The sequence below is a fragment of the Notothenia rossii genome (genome assembly GCF_949606895.1).
Source record: "Notothenia rossii genome assembly, chromosome: 6".
Lineage (NCBI taxonomy): Eukaryota > Metazoa > Chordata > Actinopteri > Perciformes > Nototheniidae > Notothenia > Notothenia rossii.
In genome coordinates, this window is record NC_136909.1 from 52118602 (window position 1) to 52146052 (window position 27451).

The 27451-nt window shown below is 45.1% G+C and overlaps 1 protein-coding gene across 7 annotated transcripts; it reads left to right on the top strand.

The window, feature by feature from the left end:
• The first annotated feature begins 1978 nt into the window (after positions 1-1978).
• Positions 1979-26618, top strand: nt5c2a (5'-nucleotidase, cytosolic IIa). 7 transcript variants are annotated; one of them, XM_079686286.1, is made up of 18 exons: positions 1979-2104; positions 3060-3167; positions 7492-7565; positions 16196-16313; positions 16417-16512; positions 17364-17455; positions 17652-17709; positions 20082-20175; positions 20253-20306; positions 20397-20480; positions 20642-20683; positions 20826-20933; positions 21022-21088; positions 21340-21510; positions 22293-22344; positions 23486-23546; positions 23724-23900; positions 24706-26618. In XM_079686286.1, exons 2-18 carry the CDS (start codon positions 3067-3069, stop codon positions 24943-24945), a joined length of 1689 nt encoding a protein of 562 aa, XP_079542412.1. In that variant the 5' UTR covers positions 1979-2104; positions 3060-3066; the 3' UTR covers positions 24946-26618. The 7 variants fall into 7 exon arrangements, with proteins under 7 accessions (XP_079542412.1, XP_079542413.1, XP_079542410.1 ...); XM_079686287.1 differs by lacking the exon at positions 1979-2104 and adding an exon at positions 4169-4207 and having other exon boundaries at positions 2118-3167; positions 24584-24723; XM_079686284.1 differs by lacking the exon at positions 1979-2104 and adding an exon at positions 4169-4207 and having other exon boundaries at positions 2124-3167.
• Positions 26619-27451: the final 833 nt, after the last annotated feature.

The window sequence follows — 27451 nt, forward strand, 5'->3', positions numbered from 1 at the left end:
TGGAAAAAGCTTACGATATGATGTGGAAGGAAGGATTATTAATAAAACTGGACATTATGGGTCTGGGAGGTAATGTATATAATTGGATTAGGGATTTTTTGTTTGGCCGTGCCATCAGAGTCCGAGTTGGCAAGTCATATTCTCGAAGGCATGAAGTTGAAAATGGAACCCCGCAGGGGAGTGTCATCAGTCCTCTTTTATTTTCTATCTTGATCAATGATAAATATACACAAGTAGGATCTGATATTGGTAAGTCACTTTTTGCAGATGATGGAGCTATTTGGAAAAGGGGCAGAAATGTAAAATATATTGTAGCTAAGATTCAGGAAGCCATTAGGGAAATTGAAAGCTGGTCTCTGACATGGGGGTTTAGATTGTCGGTGGAAAAAACTGAAACTTTATTTTTTACGAGGAAAAGGATAGGTGAGGAGGTTAGGTTAAAACTTTATGGACAAGATCTAAAGAAAGTGAAGACATTTACATTTCTGGGAATATGGTTGGACGAGAGAGTCACATGGAGTACTCACATTGATAAAGTCGTAGATAAATGTAAAAGGGTTTTAAATGTTATGAGGTGCTTGGCAGGCACTAAGTGGGGGGCTGATAAAGCTGCTTTGAGGAACGTGTACACAGCCTTAATAAGATCAGCCATAGAATACGGACTAATAGTGTATGGGTCAGCTGCATACTCTTCTCTTCAAAAATTAGATAGAGTCCAGGCACAAGCACTAAGGATATGCTGTGGGGCAGTAAGATCTACACCAGTGTCGGCACTTCAGGTAGAGGTCGGAGAAGTACCTATTTCTTTGAGGAGAAAGCAGTTAATTGTTAATTACTGGGCAAATCTACAGGGTCATAAAGATACTCACCCTACTAAACAAACTGTACAAACAAGTTGGGAAAGTAACAAAATAAAAAAAGAAAGTTTTTGTTTTTGTGTTTCGGAAATATGTAAGGAATTCAAAGTTAAGGAATGGAATATTAGTCCGACGGTGTTGTTATCAGCTGTTCCACCATGGTTGCTACCTCAACCTATAGTAGATTTATCACTATTGAAACGGGTACATTCAATGAAAAACAAATTCAATGTACAGGCTTATGTGAACACTGTTCTACATGAACAATATGGGCACTTTATAAAAATATTTACTGATGGATCCAAAAATCCAGAAAATGGTCTAACGAGTTGTGCATTTTATGTTCCTGAGTTAAAAGTCAAAGTGGGAAAGCGTACAAGTGATCACATTGCAGTATATACAGTAGAGATGATGGCTATCTCTCTAGCACTTCAGTGGGTAGAGGAAATACAGCCAATGCGAGTGGTCATTTGCTCTGACTCCAGTGCAGCTCTGGAGAGTATAAACAACTTCTCTTCAGAATGTCGTCAGGATATTTTACATGAAATTTTACAAAGCATGTTTAGGTTAGTTCATCTGGGAATTGTTGTTCAATTTGTGTGGGTTCCAGCGCATGTGGGCATTAGAGGGAATGAAGTAGTGGATCAACTGGCAAAATGTGGTTTGAAAGCAAACCAGATTGATATTAGGGTACCCATCAGTAGAGCAGAAGTAAAATCTTTTACTAAAGTGGTTATCAAGCAACAATGGCAAAAACTATGGGACAGTAACACCAAAGGAAGACATTTATATCAGATACAAAGGGAAGTAGGAACAGGAAGCACTTGGGGGAGTAGTAGAAGAGAGCAGAGCATCAACAGCAGGATAAAGTTGGGACACTCTGGACTAAACTCATCACTGCATCTGATTGGAAAACATCCAAATGGCAATTGTGATGGTTGCCAACAACCAGAGACAATACATCATGTATTTTTTAGCTGCCCGGACTATAACAGACAAAGAATCATTCTGAAAACTGCACTGGAACAACTCAACATCAAGGACATGGATTTCAAGGCAATATTTGAAAGTAAATCAAGAAATGAAGCAAACAAGCTGATCTTCAAATTCCTCAAAAGCACTGGTCTGAGGACAAGGATTTAGTATGAACCTTTAATAACTAAACAGTAGGTGGCGATATATGCTCCAAGTGGAAGCGATTCGCCATTAAAAAGAAGAAGAAGAAGAAGAAGAAGTGGACGGTCACGGTGAGTGGTGTTGTGTTGTGTGTCTGCAGTAAATGCTTGGCCTCAATCTGAGAGCTGTGACAGATTAACGGGCTCTCTCAAACACTCACTAACGGGTGGAGTTTAAAGCTGCTAAACTAACAGCGAGTTGATGAAACTAACGTTACTTACACACAGCTAACTTTAGCTTAGCCTTTATTCTGATGTATTACATATGTTTCCGGTATGGGTAGGAAGAAGCATTCTGAAGCACAGGATCCTGGTAGAGTCTTATACAGAACTCTGCACCAATAAAGCAACCACATTTAATACATGTATAGGCCTACCATGTTCGACTTGATCACATTCATACTTTAGTTTTTCTGCTTTAGTTTTACACAGTACACTTTTCAAGTACTTATACTTCACTTGGTTATTTTTAACTTTATGCTACTTTATACTTTTACTTTATTCCAGTTTGGAGGCAATTTTTTACATTTTACTCCAACATTTTTTATTTATAATACAGAATATAAATCAACAAATAAGTCATAATTTATTATTATAGGATAAGCTACTCAGCAGAATATGAAGTATTTTAAATAATCTACCTTTACCAAGTGTAACATTGACATTAATGCATTAATAATTAGAATACATACATGTAATATTTTTAAATCTGATATGGGCCATACTTGAAAAATTAGTACTTAAATATATATTTTCATGCTCAAGTAAAAGTACTTGAGCACAATTTTAAATGTAAAAGTATATAAAGTATTTGTACAATCGTTTTTTACTTAAGTACAAGATGTGAGTACTTCTTGTACCTCTTGTTGACCAAGGCAGCCTACCTGAGTGCAGCAATCTGGGTCAGGATACATAGTACATGAGTTCTGTTTAGAGAGGAGAAGGTCTGATCAGCTCCCTGCCTGAGAGGACACTGGGTTAACCAATCATCCTGCATGAGGTTTATCATCAGCTCCTCTCCTCTCAGAATCAAGATGACGACTTCATGGAGCGACCGTCTGCAGAACCACGCTGAGCTCCCTGCCAACATGGACGGTGTGACCATGAAGAAGTACCGCCGAGAAGCTCACCAAAGGTGTGTGTGTGTGTGTGTGTGTGTGTGTGTGTGTGTGTGTGTGTGTGTGTGTGTGTGTGTGTGTGTGTGTGTGTGTGTGTGTGTGTGTGTGTGTGTGTGTGTGTGTGTGTGTGTGTGTGTGTGTGTGTGTGTGTGTGTGTGTGTGTGTGTGTGTGTGTGTGTGTGTGTGTGTGTGTGTGTGTGTGTGTGTGTGTGTGTGTGTGTGTGTGTGTGTGTGTGTGTGTGTGTGTGTGTGTGTGTGTGTGTGTGTGTGTGTGTGTGTGTGTGTGTGTGTGTGTGTGTGTGTGTGTGTGTGTGTGTGTGTGTGTGTGTGTGTGTGTGTGTGTGTGTGTGTGTGTGTGTGTGTGTTATTGAAATAAAGTGTCTGTGAGTACTCTATGAAGTTCTGAAACATTTAGTGGGCGTGCAAACCAAATCAGTCACATCTCATCCGCTATTTCAGAAACCTCAGATTCTAACTGTTTATGACATGTCTCAATCCGACTCGTCACTCTCCAGATCTCAATCCTCTCACTTGCAGAAATCATTTTTTGGTTAGATAGGGATATTAAATTATGACTTTTACCATCTGACCAAAAATCTGTTCCTCTCTTAAAAGATTATCCGCAGTTTTGCAACAGTTTTCCCCATGTGGTTATATCCATGTACCATGTACCCATGATCGAGCCATTTGTTTAACTTGCAACGACATGTGATTTTATAAAAGTTTAAAATAATGAACAGGGAAAATGCAACAAAACTTTGAATAACATATTTTGTTACTTTAAATCTCGTACACTACACATATTTCCTGACTCCAATACATATAGAAACCAAGCCAGCCTTAAAGTTTAACGTAATACCAGGCTGAAAGCAGAGTTCTTGCACCTCTGTGGAAATAAATGAAGTTTACTGGGTACTGAATTGTCGTAGAAAATACTTTATTCTCTGACAAAAACAGCCGACCATGGCCATGTAGCATGACCTCAGTGGTAATACTCCATGTATTCTCTATTACAAAGCTTTCCAAGGGATCAGACTCAAACCCATCCTGCAACAAGGTATGCCATCCTTCTGTTGTTGAAGCAAACTGCGATTACTGACTCAATGACTCTTCCATGATGTGAAATGATTTTCCATCCGACTCTCATTGAATTCCATCCATCCTGACCCCTGTGGAGGCAGCAGGTGGCTCTCAGTGTGGTTTCCTGTTGCATTCCCCTTGTTCCTGCATCTCTGCTTTAATGCTCATCTGTTACTGTCAATGATGTCATCTCTCACGGTATTTGAATAGAAACTTGAGGCCGGTGTACTGTCTGATCAGAGTCACAGATCATACTGTATGTCTGACTGTAAACTCAGCAGTGAGGGGGGTTTTCTGTGAGAGTAACTGTTGAGAACAAATTCTATGAAAATGATGAAGATAAAAAGAGCAAACGGGAAATACATACAGTGGGGCAAAAAAGTATTTAGTCTGCCACCAATTGTGCAAGTTCTCCCACTTAAAAAGATGAGAGGCCTGTAATTTTCATCCTAGTTATACCTCAACTATGAGAGACAAAATGAGAAAAAAAAAATCTAGAAAATCACATTGTCTGATTTTGAAAGAATTTATTTGCAAATTATGGTGGAAAATAAGTATTTGGTCAATAACAAAAGTTCATCTCAATACTTTGTTATATACCCTTTGTTGGCAATGACAGAGGTCAAACGTTTTCTGTAAGTCTTCACAAGGTTTTCACACACTGTTGCTGGTATTTTGGCTCATTCCTCCATGTAGATCTCCTCTAGAGCAGTGATGTTTTGGGGCTGTCGCTGGGCAACACAGACTTTCAACTCCCTCCAAAGATTTTCTATGGGGTTGAGATCTGGAGACTGGCTAGGCCACTCCAGGACCTTGAAAGCTTCTTACGAAGCCACTCCTTCGTTGCCCGGGCGGTGTGTTTGGGATCATTGTCATGCTGAAAGACCCAGCCACGTTTAATCTTCAATCCCCTTGCTTATGGAAGGAGGTTGTCCCTCAAAATCTCACGATAAATGGCCCCATTCATTCTTTCCTTTACACGGATCAGTCGTCCTGGTCCCTTTGCAGAAAAACAGCCCCAAAGCATGATGTTTCCACCCCCATGTTTCACAGTAGGTATGGTGTTCTTTGTATGCAACTCAGCATTCTTTCACCTCCAAACACGTCTCGTTGAGTTTTTACCAAAAAGTTCTATTTTGGTTTCATCTGACCATATGACATTCTCCCAATCCTCTTCTGGATCATCTAAATGCTCTCTAGCAAACTTCAGACGGGCCTGGACATGTACTGGCTTAAGCAGGGGGACACGTCTGTCACTGCAGGATTTGAGTCCCTGGCGGCGTAGTGTGTTACTGATGGTAGCCTTTAGGGATGTCCCGATCACCTTTTTTTGCTCTCGATCCGATTCCGATCATTTGATTTTGACAATTTGCCGATACCGATTTTTCCCGATCCGATCTTTATGCAATGCATTAAGAGAAAAAAAAGCATTCAAGTTGTCCCTTAAGGTTATTTTTTTATTTAAATTGGATATTCTATCCAACATGGATATAGCTTCTTTCTTTCACAGCAGCATTGGATCAGTTCAGTTGTGCAGCATTGGATCAAAACAAAATAAAGCTTTCAGTACTCGTTAGCTTACTGCTACAATTAGACACTGCGCCCTGCCCACTCTGTTGCCAGATTTGAGAGAAATAAGCAACCAGGTCTATGAAAACAAGCCCCAAAAAAGCAACACATACATGATGTTCTGTCATTTGAAACCAAAACTAAGGCCTCAGGATGACTTTAAGACTTGAACATGGTCATTTTTGTTTTGTAACATTGAATACAAAAAAAAAAAAAAAAAAAGATTCCGATCTTTTGAAAATCACGTGATCGGCTCCGATCCCCGATCACGTGATCGGATCGGGACATCTCTAGTAGCCTTTGTTACTTTGGTCCCAGCTCTTTGCAGGTCATTGACTAGGTCCCCCCGTGTGGTTATGGGATTTTTGCTCACCGTTCTTCTGATCATTTTGACCCCACAGGGTGAGATCTTGCGTGGAGCCCCAGATCGAGGGAGATTATCAGTGGTCTTGTATGTCTTCTATTTTCTAATAATTGCTCCCACAGTTGATTTTTTCACACCAAGCTGCTTATCTATTGCAGATTCAGTCTTCCCAGCCTGGTGCAGGTCTACAATTTTGTTTCTGGTGTCTTTGACAGTTCTTTGGTCTTGGCCATAGTGGAGTTTGGAGTGTGACTGTTTGAGATTGTGGACAGGTGTCTTTTATACTGATAATGAGTTCAAACAGGTGCCATTAATACAGTTAACAAGTGGAGGACAGAGGAGGCTCTTAAATAATCAGTTACAGGTCTGTGAGAGCCAGAAATCTTGTTTGTTTGTAGGTGACCAAATACTTATTTTCCACCATAATTTGCAAATAAATTCTTTACAAATCAGACAATGTGATTTTTTTTTCTCATTTTGTCTCTCATAGTTGAGGTATACCTAGGATGAAAATGACAGGCCTCTCATCTTTTTAAGTGGGAGAACTTGCAAAATTGACGGCTGACTAAATACTTTTTTGCCCCACTGTATATACATTATCATTTCTGTATGTCTGCAGGTTTAGGCTTAACATCTATAGATTGATAGTTAGGGTCAGGTGGTTAAGGCTGGATAGGAAACCTATGTTTTGAGAAATGTATGCCTTTTTAAGGCAAAAATGTCAACTATTCTACTAATTGATAAATAATGTTGGTCTTCTTTTTAAAGAACAATGTCAACAATTCTGTATTGTATGTTTATCAATAAGAATGACAAAAGTATACTGCAGCTTCTTAGTAAAAAGCTTTGTTTATTCACTTATTTAGTTAGTACCGTATCAGAGCCATTCAGACATGAATGTGGGTCCACACACATCAGGAAGGAACGTATTCTTGTCGAGGGAATCACAAATGTTGTGGTAATGTTCAGTTCCATATGGAACATTGTGACAGCAACCTTGATGACAGTCCTTTTAGATGTATCTGACAACATGACTCAATAGAAACCACAGCAGCTTTCCATCTGAGAAGAAGTTGGCAGGCCTGAGAGTTTCACTTCAGATGCTCTGATCATTTTAAATAACCTGCAGGATTGCATGTCTGTTGTGGTTGTTAAGTTTTATTTGAGTGACTCTTGGTAAGGTCACTCACACAGTCTGCCATGAATATCAAGACTGAACTCAAGGGAGCGTGTGCAGTGCTGCTTTTTATTTTCTTCTGTAGCTCTAAAAACCATGAATTAGAAGTAAGCCAAGCATTGTTTGACCCAGCATTGTTCTCCCTTTCCAGAGTGTTTGTCAATCGAAGCTTGGCCATGGAGAAGATCAAGTGCTTTGGGTTTGACATGGATTACACTCTGGCAGGTAAGTGCAGTCTGATAAAGGTCAGAGTGAAGAGCTACAGCTGCTGCATGGAGAGCCTCAATGTCCTGCTGCCGATTGTCTGCCTCATACACTCATACCTCATTCACACCAACGCAACTCCGGTTCAAGCTCCTAGCTAGAGCTTTTCAGGTTCAGAACCGGCTCTTCGGTTTAGCTCCGGCTCTTTTCACACTGCCCAGAGTCCGACTGGTGCTGCGTCATTGCGTTTGCGTGCCTGCTTCATAAAGCCAAACCGCGCGGAAACCCCTCACAGCTCACACCGACAACAACAACAACAATGGCCGATTGTACTCCAGCATCCTCTGTACCTCTTCGGAAGACCAGATTCCCAGTAGGTAGCTGGTCTCTTCAGTGGACCACTGCTGTTTGTTAAGTTTCTCCATCGTTGTTTACAAACTGGTTAAAACGCCGGCTTTTTGTTGTTGTTCAAATCGTTCTGTGTGACACGAAAAAAAGGGGAAAATCGTGTTGGTGAACACGAATCAATAGATTAAATTAATGTTGTGATTATAACACGAAATGCCATGAGACTGGGTTGAGTTGAGCACTCTTAAAGTATCCATCATCTCCATGGCACTGTCTCAGTTTCACACAAGTATTTTTTCTTCTTTAATATTTGCTGCAAAAATGCTAATCTGCCGGATGGGTGTGTAAACATAGTCCTTGAGTTCACTGGAGCACACACTGCAACCCAAGCTGCTCCCTCCTCTCCCCCCCCCAGCTGTGTCAGGATATTCCTGGCAGTTATTCCACACACAACACCCATGGGGGGGAGGGGTCTGAGGTGGCAAAGAGGATCAGAAACATGTTTTTAGAAGCTGATACCAATTTATTACATTTCATTTAATTAAGCTGACGCTGTGATCCAAAATGACTTATAAGTGAAAAAACCATAAAGATTATCAGAACACCAAGAAACCTGCAGGTACACTGCCCGTCCCAAAAAGAAGATGCACTTTGAGTACGGCACGCAGTCGCCATGGCATCGTTTCGATAAGCTTCTGCAACATCACAAAATGTATATCTGTCCAGAGTTGCATTCATTTTCCGCCAAGATCTGGTATTGATTGGGAAAGTTGCACCGCTGCGCAAAGTCTTCTCCGGCAAAACCCCGAAGACTCAACGGGTCTGGGGCCTCATTTATAAACGCAGCATACGATCAAAGGATGCCAGTTTCTGAGCAATCTCTGTGATTTATAAAAAACTAACTTGACAGATCAATGTGTGGTCCTCCACGGACACTCTGACCCATGCGTAAGCACAGAGACAGGAGACATGAGAAACTGCGACACCATTGACCGAAGGAAGAATGGAGAGAAACATGTAAAACAATACCATAAATCTCTCACAGAAATGGGTAAAAGCCAATCTTAAAATGATTAAACAAACGCCTGTTTGATACTCCTGAGTGCACACAAAAACATAACTTAGAGAAATAAATAAATACGGATATGTTATTGAAAACTCTCTCTTACATGTTATGAAATGTATTCTAATAAATGATGCGGTAAACAGAAAGACATAATTACTTTGAACTGATGCCGTTTTGCATTTCTGTGGGTCGTGTAGATACGAGTGCATAGTTCTATTTCGTCCCTACTGACCGCCAGAGGCGATGCTTTTAACACTGGATATGTCCATCGCGCGCATGCGCCGTACGAGTACCAATAACAACAAAGTCACCTGTGACCCACGTGACACCGGCTATATCAGCTGGTGTCATCAGAGGATCTGTTCCTTTCATCTTCTTGCTGCACGAGAGTACCGTGGCTACAATATTGTAGCCTACAGCGTTCAGTTGGAACATTTGATTTAAGGATTTCTCTGCATCCAGCTGGCTGCGTGCAGCTTCGCGACTGATCCAGTCGGAGCCGCGGGGTTACCCGTCCTCTAGGAGCTGTGGCCGGCTGCGCAGAAAACTTCAACGGACAGGTTGGTGTCGGCTTGGTCGGTGACGGCAGTGTTTCCACTCCCTCTCCCAGCTAAGTTGTCCTGATTCTGTCTTGGTTGCTACCTGGCTTGAACTTTCTGGTGATGGCAGCGTTTCCGCCCCCTCTCCCACGAGTTGCCCTTGTTGCGCTCTCTGTACTTTTCTGATAGCGGGGCGTTGCGCCAAGCTATCATTAGCATCTTGAGTTCCAGCTTTTGTCGTGTTCTCTTGTTTAGCTAGTTAGCAGTAGCGCGGCTCAGCCTAACTGTGTCCTGCCTGGTCAGCCACTTTGGATTACCTGTGCTGTTTTTTCTTTAGAAGCCAGTTTCCTTGTTATTTTACTCAACCAGTGAAGGCAGTGTTTTCACCCCCGCTCCTGGTAAGAGTGTTCTTGACTGTGAGCAGCAGCCGGCTGGCTAGCTGCCCTGTTAAGCTTCCTCATTTGGTAGCTCTGTGCTTCGTTTACTCAGCTAGTTGAAGGCAGTGCTCTCGCTCCCCGCTCCCTCTGCTAGTAGCTCCGTGCTTCGTTTACTCAGCTAGGTGAAGGCAGTGCTCTCGCTCTCCGCTTCCTCTGCTGGTAGCTCCGCGCTTCGTTTACTCAGCTAGGTGAAGGCAGTGCTCTCGCTCCCCGCTCCCGAGGGAGCGATGGCTACGGGTTCGCCCCCCAACAGGAGGACTAGAAACAGGCTGTCCTCTAAGGTGCATCGGTTAGCCGCCGACATGGACATGATCAAGTCGCTCCTCTTAGCCCTTCAGCAGGGGCCGGTATAAGGGCTGCTGTCTGCCGACGGCCCCTCCTTCGGTTGCCGCACCTCTGCATGAGGATGCCATGTCACTAGCGGCCTCGGCTAACCTCTTCAATGAAGAGGTGGAGGACGAGGCCCCACTCACTTCCGGGGAAGCTTCCCACTCCTCTGCTCAGTGCTCTCTGCAGGGCGTGGAGGACGCCTCCATGGCGGCCGTTGTTCGTGCGGCCCTGGCACACTTGCAGCTTCCGGTTCCGCAGGCCGACGTGGCTCAGGCTTGCGCCTTCTTCAGGACGCCTCCATGGCGGCCATTGTTCGTGCGGCCCTGGCACACTTGCAGCTTCCGGTTCCGCAGGCCGACGCGGCTCAGGCTCCGCGCTCAGGCCCTGCCCCTGTCCCCTTCACCGGAGTACCTGAGGGAGCTCCATGCATGCTGGAGAGACACCAAGGCCATCTCCCGCTTTAGCTCTGATGCCCGGACCCTGGCTGCCATGCAGGATCCGGCGAGGGTTGGGCTGGGTCGCATGCCACCCATCGAGCCTGCCATCGCCTCCCTGATTCTGGCTCCTGATGAGGCTCTAAGGCCTGATGCCAGGTGCCCTCGGCCTCAGTGCAGGGTCACTGACGAACTGCTCTGGAAGGCCTACGACGCAGCGGCACGCACGGGTCGTATCGGGAACTCTCTCTCCCATCTAATGCTGGCCGCCTCCAGCAGGCTTCGGCGGAGCCTTCTTTGCTGGGCCTCAGTGATGCATCACTGCAGGCCTTTGCCCTAATGACTAGGGAATTGGGACGAGTTATGTCCCTACTGGTGCAGACTCAACGCCAGGTTTGGCTGGCTCAGTCACCACTAACGGAGACATGTAGGAGTGTCCTCCGCGGCGTGCCAGTCGAACCAGGGGAGCTGTTTGGAGCAGCTGCCTTGGCGGCACTAGAGCGTGCTTCCCAAGCTAAGCAGACCAGGCAGCAGCTCTCGGGTCTACGTAGGTTGCCTACTCCCAGCAGGCCCAGGGGCCCCTTTAGCAGCTGCACTCTGCCACTGGCTTACAGTGATGGTCTGCGAAGGTCCCAGCGGTCCACTCAACTGCCTCCCAATGACTTTCGTGCCCCCGGTCGCCGGCCCTCTAGGCAGCCCCGTGCCCCAGAGCCTTACCGACGCCCCCCAAGGGGCCGGGGGGCTAGGCCCTGAGGTCCCGGGGCCGGTCGTCGGCCGCTTTTCCCAGCAGCAGCTCAGCTACTGGGCTGCCTGTACTTCCGACCCTTGGGTGGTTTCCACCCTAACCCAGGGATACGAATTGCAGTTCCGACGCCGGCCCCTAGCCTTCGGCCGGGTCAAGATGACAGTTGTCAGCGACCCGGCAAAGGCCAAGAGCTGTCCGTCCTCTTGGCCAAGGGCGCAATCGACCCAGTAGATCCCCTGCTTCAGTCCGGGGCGTTCTACTCGCCGTACGTTCTGGTGAGCAAGAAAGTCGGCGGATTTCGTCCAGTACTGGACCTCAGAGGAATCAACAGATTCCTGAAGGTGCTGCCCTTCCACATGCTGTCCACAGCAGACACCCTCCGTGTTGTCACACAGGGGGAGTGGTTCACAACCGTGGACTTGAGGGACGCCTACTTCCACGTGGACGACATTTCCCACCTTCTCCCCATCTTCTGGCTGGGCAAGAGTGTGCCTTACATTCAGTTCCTCTGGCTCTTATGCAGACTGACGGCTGCCTCAGCCGTTGTGCCCTTAGGCCTGCTGTCGCTGTGCCCTTTGCAGATGTGGCTGAACAGCCTTCACTTGGACGCCAAGTGGCACAGGCACAGGAAGGTTAGGGTGTCGCACCAGTGCCTTCACTCTCTGTCACGCTGGAGAAACAGGGCCTATCTTCTGATGGGCGCCTCCCCATCCCGCCGGGAGACTGTCACTGTAGATGCATGTCTCTCAGGGTGCGGTGTGGCAGGGCAGTACTGTTCGGGGTCTGTGGTCCGCCCAGGAAGGTGCATATCATATTATATGCTAGGGCTTCGCGCTGTGCTGCTTGCCCTCAGGCACTTTTTACCCCAACTGACGGACAGGCATGTGCTTGTTCGTCCAGACAACATGTCCGCTGTTTCCCAGATCAACCACCAGGGGGGCACCAGGTCCGCACAGCTGCTCCGGGTTTCACAGAACCTCTTGTCTTGGGCGTCTCCCCGCTTAGCGGAAGAGTCGAGGCACTGCCCCCTCTGGTTCTCCTGGACAGAGGTGACCAGCCCAATGGGGCAGGACGCTCTGGCACACGACTGGCCAGACAGTCTCCTGCACGCCTTCCCGCAGCTGTCGCTGTTATTACAGACGCTTCAGAGGGTTCTTACTCAGGGGCACAGGCTCCTTCTGGTTGCCCCCCGAGTGTCAGGTTCCCACTGCTGCGCAGTCTCTGCTGCGGCCCACCATGGCGCCTCCCCGACAGGAAGGACCTTCTGTCACAGCTCAGGGGTCAGATCTGGCATCCCGACCCGCACCACCTTCGGCTCTGGGCTTGGCCTCTGCCGGGCCCAACCCACTGCTGAGCGTTTTTACGGCATCTGTCAGGGAAACCATCCTGAATGCCAGAGCACCATCTACTCAACCACAGTACGAGTGCAAATGGAAGCTCTTCTCTCACTGGTGTTTGAGTAAGGCTGAGAATCCGGGACACTGTTTTAGAGTTCCGGCAGTCCCTTCTGGATAGTGGACGTTCTCACTCCACTTTGAAGGTGTATATGGCTGCTATCTCTGCCCGACATTTCGGACTCGATGGCGCCACAGGTTGGTGTCCCTCTTTCTAAGATGGGCTCTACGGCAGCGTCCCCCTAGCACCCCAAGGCAGAGTCCTGCATCGGGTCGGGTACCCGACGGGTGACCCGCAAAAAAGTTTTATTTTTTCCGGGTTCGGTTCTGGGCAAAACAAAGATGATGCGGGTCGGGTCGCGGGTGTTGCATAATAAATATATTAAAATAATAATAATTTAGTTTAATGTTTAAATCCTCAGACCTCTCCCCCGCGGGACCGTGTATAATCATAACCTCTGCAGCGCATCAATCTGCTTCTGAGCGCTGTACATTCTGAATGGCTGAGGTGAAGCTCTCCAGCGGAGAATACAGCATTTTCCAACATTTCCTCAAGAGCGAAATCCAACGTCTGGGAGGCTTTTGGTGTCGACCTAGATGGAGAAAATAAGCAAACATCCCATGCTTTTTGAGACAAATATGCAACTACGTGTGTTAATAATTGCACGTTTTCACTGCTTAGTGCTCATATATGCGGGTTCGGGTCGGGTTGCGGATCCTGTGCCGACGGGTCGGGTCGGGTTGCGGAACTAATTGGTAATTAGTGCGGGTAGCGGGGTGGGTTCGGTATTGCACGTTGCGGGTGCGGGGCGGGAGCGGGTCTTGAAAATCAGACCCGTGCAGGACTCTGCCCCAAGGGCCCCGGCTTGGGACCTGCCCCTAGTGCTGGATGCCCTATCATCTCCTCCCCTGGCCCAGGTCGGGCTTAATTGGCTGTCCCTGAAGGCAGCATTTCTGCTTGCCATAACCTCAGGGAAGCGAGTTGGGGAGTTGCATGCCCTCTCCGTGAGCGATGCATGCCTGAGGTGGAACTCTGATGGCTCAGGTGTTGCCCTCTGGCCGAATGTGGCGTTCCTGCCCACTCCAATCGGCCCATCCAGCTGGCACGCTTTAACATCCCACAGGAGAGCCGCACGCCTGAGTTGCTGTGCCCTAAGAGCGTATGTCGATGCTACGGCCTGTATACGGCGGTCAGAGCAGCTCTTTGTTTGCCATGGCAACACTTGGAAGGGTTGTGCTCTCTCCAAGCAGCGGCTGTCCCACTGGGTTGTTGATACAATCGCACATGCCTATGTGGCCAGTGGCCGCCCCCTGCCATCAGGGGTGAGATGCCACTCTACAAGGAGCGTCTCAACGTCTTGGGCCGCCCTGAGAGGAGTGCCCCTGGAGACCATCTGCGCCGCGGCGTCTTGGGCTTCTTCTAGCACATTCTCCAGGTTCTACCGGGTCAATGTCGCCACCCCCCATCCTTTGTGCGTGGTCCTGTTGCCAAGCTCCGCTGCATCCAGCTAGGTGAGTATTTGGTTTCTTCATGACATGGTTGGTATAAATCATCCAGTGCTAAAAGCAACGCCTCTGGCGGTCAGTAGGGACTAAATAAAACAATAGTTACGTCTGTAACTACAGTTCTATGAGTCCCGGAGTTTCCTGTCACTCAGAATTCTTGTGTGCTCGCGAGAAGATTCTTGGAACAGATCCTCTGATGACCCCAGCTGATATAGCCGATGTCACATGGATCACAGGTGACTTTGTTGTTATTGGCACTCGTACGGCGCATGCGCGCGATGGACATATCCAGTGCTAAAAGCACCGCCTCTGGCGGTCATCCGGGACTCATAGAACCGTAGTTACAGACGTAAATATCGTTGTATATACTATATACAGTAATTATGTTTTTAAAATGGTTAAGCATTTTATTTTTTATTTTTTAAACTGAACTTTACAAATAAAGTTAATTATTATAACGCCGCTCGCCAACACGTGATGCTCCTAAAACACAAGAGGTATGCAAACTAAGAACAACATGTGTTTGGTCAATTGTACAGCTGATGTCACACATCTGTTTTATTTCCTTTACAAAGCATTCACTTTTTCGTACAACTTATGTATTTATTTTGGTGACGATCCGACCTTCATGCTGCACCTCTTTGTAAGCTTCAAACTGCGTCCACCAAACAATCGGGTTTACTTGTCTCCCCAAAAGAACCAAAATCTGTCACCGTGAAATGTTGTTTTTTAGCTGTTCTGTCGGCATTTGCTACGATTTTCTTCATGCAGTCAGTCTAAATGAGTATTAATATGGGGCGTTTCTTTGACTATTTATAGGAAAATATGGGCGTTACGTGAAGCCCGCAATTCAAGTTGATTGTGATTTATAAAGGGAAACCGGCGTAGGACGTGCGTGCGCACTGTTTTATAAATCTGGATATTTTAGTGTGTAAGCACTTCCTTTGTTCCTACTTGCTTGTACTGTAGGCACTAGGCATGATGGGCACATCACTTCATCCGCCTCTGTTCTTACCCTGATGCGCCCATCACTCTGTGAAAGGGTAATTCTGGATTAATTGATTTGGTTTTAATAATGCGTTGGACAGTTATTAACCTGATTTGAGTAGTTTCAGCAATCCCCTTAGTTGTTTTCTTTGCTTGATGCAGGCCAATCATTTGATCCTTCTGAAACTCATTATCATCCTTTCCACGACCACAGGATATGTCTTCCAACATGGTTGTGAAGTGAGACACAGCTGGGGTTAAATAACTTGTTGCCAGCTGAAACATATTAATCAAAGCAGTAAATATCCAATGGAAGGCTCCTACAGATTGGCTCAGTTAAATCCAGTTGGAGACTTTTTTGGGACGAGCAGTGGTGCGGTGCTTCAAATTGGCCAAACCACTAAGTACTGGTGCATTAGTTTGAAACGGGCTTGGTTTAATGACCAAGGTACAAGAGAAACAGGTGATTCAATCTGTCCCGGAAGATTACTTCCTGCTGTCCTGATATCAGTGGGGAGCAAAAAAGCTTAAAACAAAAAAATGAGATTTTACCCCTAACACATTTCAAAGAGTTAAAAACAGAAACATTGTTTTAAAATAATTTATACTTTACAAATTCCTTTGGCAGTGAAGGAGAATTGTCCTATCTCCACAATGGTCATTAATGCATCACTAAGCCTGGCTCTAAAGAGTCTGCTGTAGCGCTGTGAGTCTTTGCAGACCTGCAGCCTGAAAATCCAGTTGGAAGTTAGAAAGATGATGGAATACACAGCTGCATGACTGTTTTTGTAGAATCGGTGTATTTTGGTCCCGTCAGTGATTTATGTGTAGTAAACATGAGCCTGTCTCCCTGTCTCCCTGTCAGTGTATAAATCTCCTGAGTACGAGTCGCTAGGCTTCGACCTGACGGTGGAGCGCCTGGTGAACATTGGTTATCCACAAGAGCTGCTCAACTTTGTCTACGACCCCTCCTTCCCCACCAGGCTGGTTCACAATGCCCTGCCTTTTTGAAATCCATTTGAACAGCAGTGCATTCTCACAAGTGGTATTTCTGTCTCTCACTGTCTTCCCTCTTCATTCTTCCAGAGGTCTGCTGTTTGACACAACGTATGGAAATCTGCTTAAAGTGGATGCATATGGGAACATCCTGGTGTGTGTGCACGGATTCAAATTCTTGAGGGGGTGAGGTTAACGACTCTGACTGAGCTGCACACCACATCTCTAAAAACACACATTTATTCACAAAGTTAGATTCTTCTTCTATGCAAATGAGTCATAAACAGCACTACAGTCTGCATCAATGCACCTTTTAGCTAAATGCTAACATGCTGACAATGCTAACAAGCTAATGTTTTGCCATAATAACAATATTCCCCTACGATGAATAGCTCCAAACACAAAGCACTGCTGAGGCTTATGGGAATGTCATCAGTTTTGCAGATATTTGGTCTAAAATCTAAGTATTGGAGAAATGTAAAATTTGACCAGATGTTATTCCATCAAATTGACGTTATTTTAGGATTATTCATCTAGGCACCATGAATATCTCTAAGTGGAAGTTACAACCTAGTGGTGGCGCTACAGTAAAAGTCAGAGCATCAAATGGGATTCATCCTCTGGGCACAATGCATGCAGTGGTTAGCCAAACATTTTCTGACATTGACTACATTTTCCTAACAATGACCAAAAAACCTGAAGGCCGTCCTTCATTTTGACTGATTAAGAAACTGAGGGCGACCTACCGTATCTTTGAGTAATGCACAGCGTGTGGAAGAGATCTAGACTGGAGGTGTGGAGCTTCTCCTCTGCAGCACAACTGCAGTCTTCAGCAAGAGTGCTTGCAGGATCAGATATTCCCGCCTTCACCGACTTCAAACCTTGTCTGAAGTAGCTCTGCTGATACAGTGTGCCGTGTTCAGGGGGTTCAGCCTTCAGAACAACAGTAACACATTGGGGGGGGGGGGGGGGGGGGGGGGGTCATAGAAATGCAATGTCCATGCTAATATATGTAATGTTTGTGTCACTGTGCACAGACCGGACATCAGAGAGATTTACCCAAACAAATTCATTCAGCGTGGAGACACTGACCGCTTCTACATCCTTAACACACTCTTCAACCTACCTGGTGAGAACTGCTCTACACCTTTAGCCGTCTCAGAGTGAAATTTCTTTCTTCCAATATAATAAAAGAAAAAAAGAAGAAGGAAACGTTGTGGTGTGTAACCTGGAGTTCACTGTTTTCTTCTTACTCATGGTCATATAGAAAGCATGATCATATTCAGTCAGTCTCTCTGATTCCAGTCCTTTGCCTTCTTGCTCAGAAACCTACCTCTTTGCCTGCCTGGTGGATTCCTTCAGTAACTGCTCCAGATACTCCAGGTACTGCACACTCAGCTCTGCACACCTTTAGCTTAGCAGTAGTGATGTGAAGTCATGTGACCGTGCTGTAGTTCCTTTATAGCCCAACATTAGCCACCTTTAGCTTAGCAGTGGTGATGTAAAGTCATGTGACCGTGCTGTAGTTCCTTTATAGCCCAACATTAGGCTTCTTTGAGACGAGCGAGACCATCGCAGACCTGCGCAATTTCGATCAACGTCTTGCTAGTGCGTTGCTTGATGGTTAGTCATTTTGTCCGACTTGCTCTGGAGGCTCGCCTGCATGAGACGTTGAAATCTCGCCGGACAAAGACGCCCGCAGACTTGAGAGCGAGGCGCGGCCAGGCGGTGCAGTTTCTCTCCACGGGCTGCGAAATGCTTGATGGGAAACGGCTCGCTGGTATCTCGAGCTGAGTGCTCATTGGTGGTTTTTACCCCGTGCTGCTGATGAAACTCTCCAATTGGCTCGGCAAAAGTTTTTTGTTGTTTTGTCAGTTTTACCTGGCCACTTCCATTCACATTTTTCATCATTGTTCCACAATGTTTATCATCATGAAATTAATATCTATATATTTTATACTATACTTGCACTGCTTACCGTTTTCATACGTTATATATCTTAGCATATTCGTACACACTGTTAATACTCTTCATACTGCTCACAGGCTGCTGTGTATATCTAGTGTATTCATACACACTGTTCATACTGCTCACAGGCTGCTGTGTATATCTAGTGTATTCATACCCCTCACTGTTTATTCATCGTTCAATTCATTCTATATTTTATTCTGTAGATTGTGTACATTACTTTTCACTTTACTGCTTGTTGCACTCCTGGTTAGAAGCTAAACTGCATTTCGTTGTCTCAGTACCTGAGATATTATAAATGAAAACCGAGTCAAGCCAACTCCGGAGGTGGCGGTATGCACCTTAAAGTTGTTTGCAATCCGCCAAAAAACCGAGAGAGGAAGAAGAAGAACCCGACTCCGAGCTGTCCGACTTCCGGCAAGCTTTTTGAGACCTCCCCCGGCTGCAATCGGCTATTCTCGTCTACTTTCGAGGCGAGCCGCACAGTAGTGATGCGAATTATGGCTTTGAAGGGAGCCGGATCTTACGGCTCCGTTCCTTTCAAAGAGCCGTTCAAAAGAGCAGTTTTTTTAAGGGGACGAGTTACAGGTTTACCTGTGAAATACTCACCAGGATAATGATTGACTGTATTGCCAGACCTAATGTCAATAATCTGCATTGTAAAGACGATAAAAGGTGGCGCCATATCCATGTCATTCATGTCAGTGAATGTACTACTTTGAATTTACCCTCTGTATGTGTTAAGTAAATAAAGTTGCCTTGCCTTGAATGAAATTCATGCAACTCTTAATATTAGATACTGTGTTTTTAAGTGGCGATGGAGATTATTTGTTGACCCTGCTTTAAAAGATATTTTGCCTTTACAAATGGTGCGCTTTATCACTGCCTGGGTTTTGGTTGAAGTGCATCCAAATGCTGCTGCGTTTTCGCGTTTGGCTCATTTTCCATCCGAAAAACACGTCGTCTACCTGTCCTGTACCACTTGTTATGACTTATCTCTCGCGCCTATTCCGTTAAAACCCACCCCACCTTACTCCTCCTGCTGACACCTACCAATCAGAGTAGGGGCGGTTCTTCACAGAATACGTTCGGGGAACAAAATCAAGCTTTTTAACAGGCGAGTGGATTTTGGCAACGATTGAACGATAAAAAGAACGGCTCTCACCAAGTAAGACTCGGTTCCCCTCGTTCATACCAATGAGCCGTTCAAAAGAATCGGCTCGTTCGCTACCGACACATCACTCAGCCGCAGCTCGTCTCAAACAAGCCTACTAGCTACCTTTAGCTTAGCAGTGGTGATGTGAAGTCATGTGACCGTGCTGTAATTCCTTTATAGCCCAACATTAGCCACCTTTAGCTTAGCAGTGGTGATTTGAAGTCATGTGACTGTTGTAGTTCCTTTATAGCCCAACATTAGCCACCTTTAGCTTAGCAGTGGTGACGTGAAGTGATGTGACCGTGCTGTAATTCCTTTATAGCCCAACATTAGCCACCTTTAGCTTAGCAGTGGTGATTTGAAGTCATGTGACTGTTGTAGTTCCTTTATAGCCCAACATTAGCCACCTTTAGCTTAGCAGTGGTGATGTGAAGTCATGTGACCGTTGTAGTTCCTTTTATAGCCCAACATTAGATTTACTTTAGAAATCATAAAGTGGCGTTAATATGTGGAGTTTATCCTGCTGAATTAAACATTGAGGCATTATAAATGCCCATAGAGTCAGGATGGTGCTACAGATAACAAATATATGATACACACACATTTCTTCTATTTCTAACTGTCAATGTAGTTGTGAGGCTGGCTTCAAAAATGGTGACCTTTTCATGTCCTACAAGAGCATGTTCCAGGACGTGCGAGACGGCGTGGACTGGGTTCATATGAAGGTAGAGTCATTTGCTTTTCCACATGAATCCTGTTTCTAGGCTGTTTGCCTTCAGCCCACTGCTTTTTATTTTCCCAGGGGTCTTTAAAAGAGAAAACCGTTGAAAACCTGGAGAAGTATGTGGCAAAGGACGTAAGGAGAGCAGCATATTAAGGTCTTACAATACACACCACTTGTGCTGTAGTACTTTATCAGCTCATGTTGCTTCTGTTTCTCCTCCAGCCCAAGCTTCCTCTGCTCCTCAGTCGCATGAATGAAGTAGCCAAAGTGTTTCTGGCCACCAACAGTGATTACAAATACACAGAGGTGAGAGGACAGCTTACAGTCAGATATGTCAAATGTATTAAAGCAAACACAATGTCGAACCTCATATTGTCATGATGTACTGATTCAGTCCACATATTTTCATGAAGTTCTATTGCTTGGTGGTTTTCAGACATTAAATACCCTGCCCTGTCTTCTTTCAGAAAATTATGACCTACCTTTTTGACTTTCCTCATGGCCCAAAGGTAACACTAATGATTTGCATTGTCAATCTGAATGAAGCACATTGGATACACCTGTCTGGGGCCAGTGTGTTAGGATTAAAAAGTGTAAAGAAATAAAAAACACTGTACTGTACCAGGATTTACCTTTATGATGTGTGTACAGCCAGGCACACCCCACCGGCCCTGGAAGTCCTACTTCGACATGATTCTGGTGGATGCCCGCAAGCCTGTGTTCTTTGGAGAGGGGACGGTGCTGCGGCAAGTGGACACTGTGAGTGTGTAGAAGCCTGTATGGACAAGATACTCTACTAAAATATGATGTTTATTAATAGGAGTGTGACAATGTGTGTTACCTTCAGACCACAGGCCGGCTGAGGATCGGCACATACACAGGGCCCCTGCAGCATGGGATTGTTTACTCTGGAGGTAAATGAAGAATCCAAGTTACTTTAAGATTCCAGATATTGGAGTGGAGTTAAACCTCGAAAATAGATGCAGTTAAGTTTATGGTATGTTGCATTGTTGGAGACTTCAGATTTTCATTGCCAAAACTACGCTGTAGCTGTACGGATTTGGTAAATAAGCCTTTGGAATTCCAGCCATACCATCCTTGATGATCGCTTTACGAGATTTAAATAGTGTGCATCAAATTTCCGATGCCATATTTGTCCTGACAGGTTCTTCAGACATTGTGTGTGATCTGCTGGGGGCCAAAGGAAAAGACATCATCTACATTGGAGACCACATTTTCGGTGACATCCTCAAATCAAAGAAGCGTCAGGGCTGGAGGACCTTCCTGGTGATTCCTGAGCTGGCCCAGGAGCTGCACGTGTGGACCGACAAGAGCTGTGAGACACACTCACTCACTCACTCACTCACTCAATCAATCAGGCCCATTCCCAAACCTACCCCTGCACCCTACCCCTCCGTTTGCGCGTTCACGCGGAGGGTCCGCCATATTGAGGGCTGTTCCAAAGCAACGAGTGTGGAGCGGTGTGGAGGGGGAGTGGGCTATCAAGCCCTCAAACAGTGAGTCTGCAGCGGTGCTGACTTGAGACCCGTCTCTACCTGACCGGAGTCACGCTGTGTGTGTCCATCAGGAAACAAGCTGTTAACAAGTAGTTCCAGCAAACATCCACTGATAAACTGCGATGTTAACAACCTCATGATAACCTCATGTGTTTTTAACTTAGGATCATACCTGTGTTTAGTCTAGAAAAAGGTAAATGCGTGCATTTTATTATAAAGTTGTGTATATGTACAGACTGTTGCAAAAACTAAGAAGCTTATAAACATCAGGTTTAAAACTAAAAGAGCTTTGAAACACAATGAAAGTTTCATTTGAGTTATTAATTTAAACTTTTTGTCTAAGAGATGCTGATTACACACACATTACATACGGTTACGGCATTTCCTGTTTCTGCCGGAGAGAGGGGAGGCCGTCCCAAAGCTTGCTGCTGTATTTACTCCCTCCATCTGACCGGAAGGAGCCTCGTTGAGCTGCGAGTGTGGCTACAGACGGAGTTCACTCAGTGACGGAGGGGTAGGGTCGAGGGAGTGGTTTGGGATTGGGCCTCACTCAGTCACTCGCTCACTCTAAAATATTGATGAATGTTTTTTGATTTTTCAGCCATCTTTGAGGAGCTTCAGTCTCTGGAGTGCTTCCTCGCAGAGCTTTACAAGTGAGTTCCTTTTTGTTGTGTCTTTTAGATGTATTCCTACGAAAACATTCTTAATTAAGAAGAATGAAATAAATCTCCTAAAATTCAGTGTTCAGTGTTGTTGATTTTGTTGCTTTCAGTTGTATCTCTCCAGGGAAATAACCTGAAAGCAAAGTCTTGATTGTAAAACAGTTGTCCAGTGTGGTAGATGCATATGCCCTTTTTTTCAGTGGTATTCATGGGTTCCCAGCTGTACTTTATTGACTTACTTACTGTAAGCAGGTTGTATTTTTCGCTCACTGTGTTCATCCCTGCTCTTAGTGGATTCCTTTTCATGTTTGTATGCTGATTTAAATGTATCTACAGGTTACATTATTTAGCAATTGAATCATTTCTGCGCATTTGTTCTGAGTATGTTATGTATAATTGAGCAAGTGTTAGTTATACTGCAGTGTGGTGTCACTTCAGCAGCATGTTCTTTAATGTGGCCTTGCAGGGTTTGATGTATAGAAAAAGGGGTGTTATTATTTACCCGTATTGACCATGACAAAAATGTAATATTGATATGAAATCAATCTGACCTGCAACTGTGTATGGATGTTCAGTATAACTGTCTATCAGCAGCTACATTGTGCACAGCAAATCCCTGTTAATTAAAATCAGCAGGAGGAGCGCTAGCTAACCTTAGCTGTTAGCAGGCTACAGAGGTTGCATTGAGTAACATTGTGATGGGTTCAAACTATTCAATACAAATGAGTATAGGCAACAGCAAGATGGTGTTCAAATGTAACCTTGTAAAATGTACGATTTATTTCCTAATCATTTATATTGTGTGTTTTCATGCAAATGATCCCTATAGATTGCTGACAGTTAACTCTGACTTCAAGGCAGTTTAAATCATTTTTGGGGATAGTGTTTAAAAACTTCTGCACCTCTCAAATTATAAGTTGTGCTCAGAGACCCTCTTCTCCTCTTCCTCTCCTCCTCCTCCTCCTCCTCCTCCTCCTCACTACACCCAGATTGTTGTTGTAATTGATTTGCACAAAAACAAAAATAAACATTGATAGCATTATATACATTTTTCGAATGTTCTGAAGATAAATTGGTAATATTGTGACAGCCCAATGTGAAGGTCCATTTTAGAGCTTGTGTTTGTCCTCAGGCATCTGGACAGCAGCAGCAACGAGAGGCCGGACATCAGCTCCCTGCAGAGACACATTAAGGTACCACTTCCTCCAACTAACACAGTGCTTACCTTATTCACACCTTATTCTATATACTCTCATTTATCAACTGTCCTCAGAAATGTTCCACTACAGTGAAAGATTCCACACACACACAGAATCCCCAGGGAACAGGCTGCACTTTAAATATCAGGCCTGTCTTTTTGTCCCTTGCAGAAAGTGACCCATGACATGGACATGTGCTACGGCATGATGGGGAGTCTGTTCCGCAGTGGATCCCGACAGACGCTGTTTGCCTCGCAGGTGATGCGCTACGCTGACCTTTACGCCGCCTCCTTCATCAACCTGCTGTACTACCCCTTCAGCTACCTGTTCAGGGCGGCCCACGTGCTGGTGAGGCTCTCAGGCTCTGCGTCCGTCTGGGTTAATAGTCTAGTTGCCAGCTTAGTAAACCCGGAAATGTAGAGTACTCCAACGTTTTATGTTAGAAATGTATAGTAGGGGCCCCAGCTCATAGAAACTGCCGGATGCTAACCTGCATATGTATGGCAATTTGCACAATTAGCATAAATTGCGTTAATTAGCATTAATGGCATTATAGCCTTTGTGGACAAAGGTTACAAATAAAGAGTTCAGTGGAGTGGGATTGGGGGTGATTGAGGATGCTGAATGCATTTCTGACATTTTTAGGACAACCAGAAAATGCAGATATAGGGCTGATTTTGATTACATTTTTTAAGATTACAGGGACTCTGGATCATTTGGATTGGACAGATTGCCTATTTATTTGTATTGTCCACAGCAGAGATCATTTTCATCTTGTGCTCTCTATATCCAATGGTCGCAAAACGCTACTCATGGTAGTAAACTTCAGCCCACCAGGAATACATACTACCACTTTCTGGTGAAAACTGCAATTTTTCTATCCTGAAAATGTCAGAAATGGTTTCAGCATACTTATTAACACCCAAAACCACTCCAAAATGTGCAAATCGGCCATTTTCACTATTGTCCACATAAGCTATAATGGTAATTAATGATACCTAACGCAATTTATGCTTTTGTATAAATTGCAGATAATCAACATATGTTCCTGGGGTCCCGTGCTATACATTTCTAACATAGACTTTGGGGTAGTCAACCTTTCCGGGTTCACTAAGCTAGCAACTAGCCTATAAGGTGAAACTCTCCCCCTCAGATGCCCCACGAGTCCACGGTGGAGCACACCCACGTCAGCGTCATGGACACCGAGTCTCCGCTGGCAACACGCAACCGGCACGATGTGGACCTCGAAGAGATGGAGTGCAAACGGCACCAGCTGACTCGGTCCGTCAGTGAGATCCAGCCCCCCCACTTCTTCCCTCAGCCCCCAAAGGAGATCACACACTGCCACGATGAGGATGATGATGATGATGAGGAGGAGGAGGAGGAGCAATAGCAGGGTGAAGCAGCAGATTCTGCATATGAGGCATGACATGGACCACTGGGGGTGGGTCGGGTCTCTTCCCTGCAGCCTGCACCTGTCCACGGGGAGAGAAAGCTGTTATTCTAGATGCATGTCTGTTCGGGTGAGATTAAGGCGAAGCCATGGTGACATTAAAGTGAAAGTGTTCAGGAGTCCTGTATACATGCACTCATTGTTCTGTAAACGTCTCTCTGCTGCTTCCCCCTGCTCCACAGCATTCTCTGTACAACATGCTGACCCTAACTCTGCTGAGACTGCTACCTCAGGCATTTTAGGGACCATGTTCAGAAGATAACTGATGATGCATGTGTCCTCAACAGAGCGCAGCAGGTGTTTGGAACATGGACCTGGGAAATGTAGGAACCTATTAACAGCGCATCCAAGGGTGGATTTTGACTTGAAGCACTGTCCTTTGGTCATTTGGTTATTTGGCACAGCTGCCATGGATCACAAACGGTTCCTCTCCATAAGAGTTGTGTGTGTGCAGCAGAAGGTTTTTAAAAGTGTGTTTTGAAAGGTGAGGTGGATGGGAGGCTGCTAACACGGTATCACTAACATGGCAGCGGCTTAGAGAAACTCCCCCTACTTATACATGCACGTCTGGCCCACCCAAAGCCAATCAGCGCTTCATAGCGCAGAGCCGGGAAGCCCAGAAGGAAGTGCCACAAACTGCAGTTCATCTAGTGGCCGACAGGGGCTGGATGCATTCATGATGCAGATATGCCATATCCACCAGAGAAGTCTGTCTGTATTACGTGTTTCTTTTAAAGGGTAATGCAGATATTACACCCTGCTTTATTTATCTCACATAGTTGGAATGAGAATGAATGTTAAAGTATATTTTGAACATCTGAAATGAGAGGTATGAAAGCTTTTCAGATAACAAAACAAATTGCATTTTGACGACCTCATAAATTATTGAGTTTTTTTAAGCGAACGGTTCAAACTTATATTAAGACAAATTGTATGAGTTAATATATTGTCGTTATGATATAAGTCTAAATTGTGTTCTTCAGAGCTATGAGTCAAACATAGTTACTGTGATATTTAGGTTGGCCTGCTGCTTTCAACATGCTGTTGCTGTAGTGTGAGAACCAAACAAACTGTGTACATGATGACAGTGGTGTATTTCAGTGGGGTGTATGGTCATGTGTTACTGCCTTTGCTTTAGAGGGCCTGTGATGGAACAGGAGGAGCTGTGATGTAAATTCCTCTCTGCTGCAGTATTGATCTTGGACGGTTAGGAGCTGCTGCTGAACACTGATGTGCATTCTATCTGCTTGGGTCGCATATTTCTTTATTTGTATTTGTATGTCCTGCTGAAAGCTGATTGTTAAACATGTCCAACCCCACTGCAGCTTGCAATGTTATTCCTGCTATTTGAGTATGGGAGCAATAGCAGACTGTTGAAACTCAAAGGTTTATTTTTCTCTCTTATGTTTGCTGTCAGCTTTGATAATCACACATACTAACGTGTAAAGTGAACCAAATGAATGTTGTTGTTTTTTTCCCAGCCATATTTAACGCATGCTGCATGTATTCCGTTTTATTTAAAATGTTGTGAAGATGAAGACTGTTGAAGGCAGCGATGCTGCAGTTCAGATGCTGTGAGTGAGTCTGTTTTTAATAAAGGTTCTCAACTGATATTGTAGGTCTGTTTTTCTCTCAAGTTCCCACATCTGTCAATAATGAGTGAACGTAGCTAATGTCTTCTGGCCTAGAGCTGCTGAGGAGCTGAACACCACTAGATTCTCTTCTTCTACAGCTGTCCCCAGCTCTCCACCCAACACAACCTTTACTAGTTTGGCCATCTCATATTTGTGTATGAACTAAGCATATGAAGACATTTGATTATAAGGTTATACGATGGTGGTGTTGTGCAGCAGAGGGAGCTGAATACTGCGCTGACAAGACAGATGTGAAGGATATAGAGATGGGCGAGTCCTGATTCATCCGGATCATTAACCCGGATCCTAGAAATGAGCTGGTCGTGACGAGTCTCCCCTCTCCATTAACCCGAGTCCTTTGAGTCCTACACCTGGTGTGACTTACAAATTAAAACTATCAATTGCGTCACTCTCTACTCTCTTTATAAAATGTAAATAACATTACAACGTACCCCAGTCCATCTGCCTACCCTTTAGCAAGTGGGATAGCTTTCAGAAGTTATCGTTTGGCTCAGGGGAGGGGACGAGGATCAGTGAAACTTCCTGCAGACTCGTGGGGACTCAGAGCCGCGCGCTATATTATGCACGAGTCAACAGCAGACTGAGATTCGCAAATCCTGACTCACTGTGTAAAACATAGCAGACTCGTGCGGACTCAGAGCCGTAACCGTATAGCAGCAGATCCAGAGATCCAGCAGACTCGTCATGCACGAGTCAACAGCAGACTCAGATTCGCCAAATCACAAAATAACCCTTTTTTTTTGTGATCAACATTTTTTATTAAAGCAAAAGGCACTGTGTAGCGGAGGTTA

Excerpts from the sequence above, each read along its gene's own strand:
- nt5c2a (XM_079686284.1), top strand. The coding sequence starts at position 3,028 with ATGAGGTTTATCATCAGCTCCTCTCCTCTCAGAATCAAGATGACGACT. Across the intron at positions 20,176-20,252 it reads TGGACTGGGTTCATATGAAG|GGGTCTTTAAAAGAGAAAAC; the intron begins GTAGAGTCATTT and ends TTATTTTCCCAG. Across the intron at positions 20,934-21,021 it reads TGCTGCGGCAAGTGGACACT|ACCACAGGCCGGCTGAGGAT; the intron begins GTGAGTGTGTAG and ends TGTTACCTTCAG.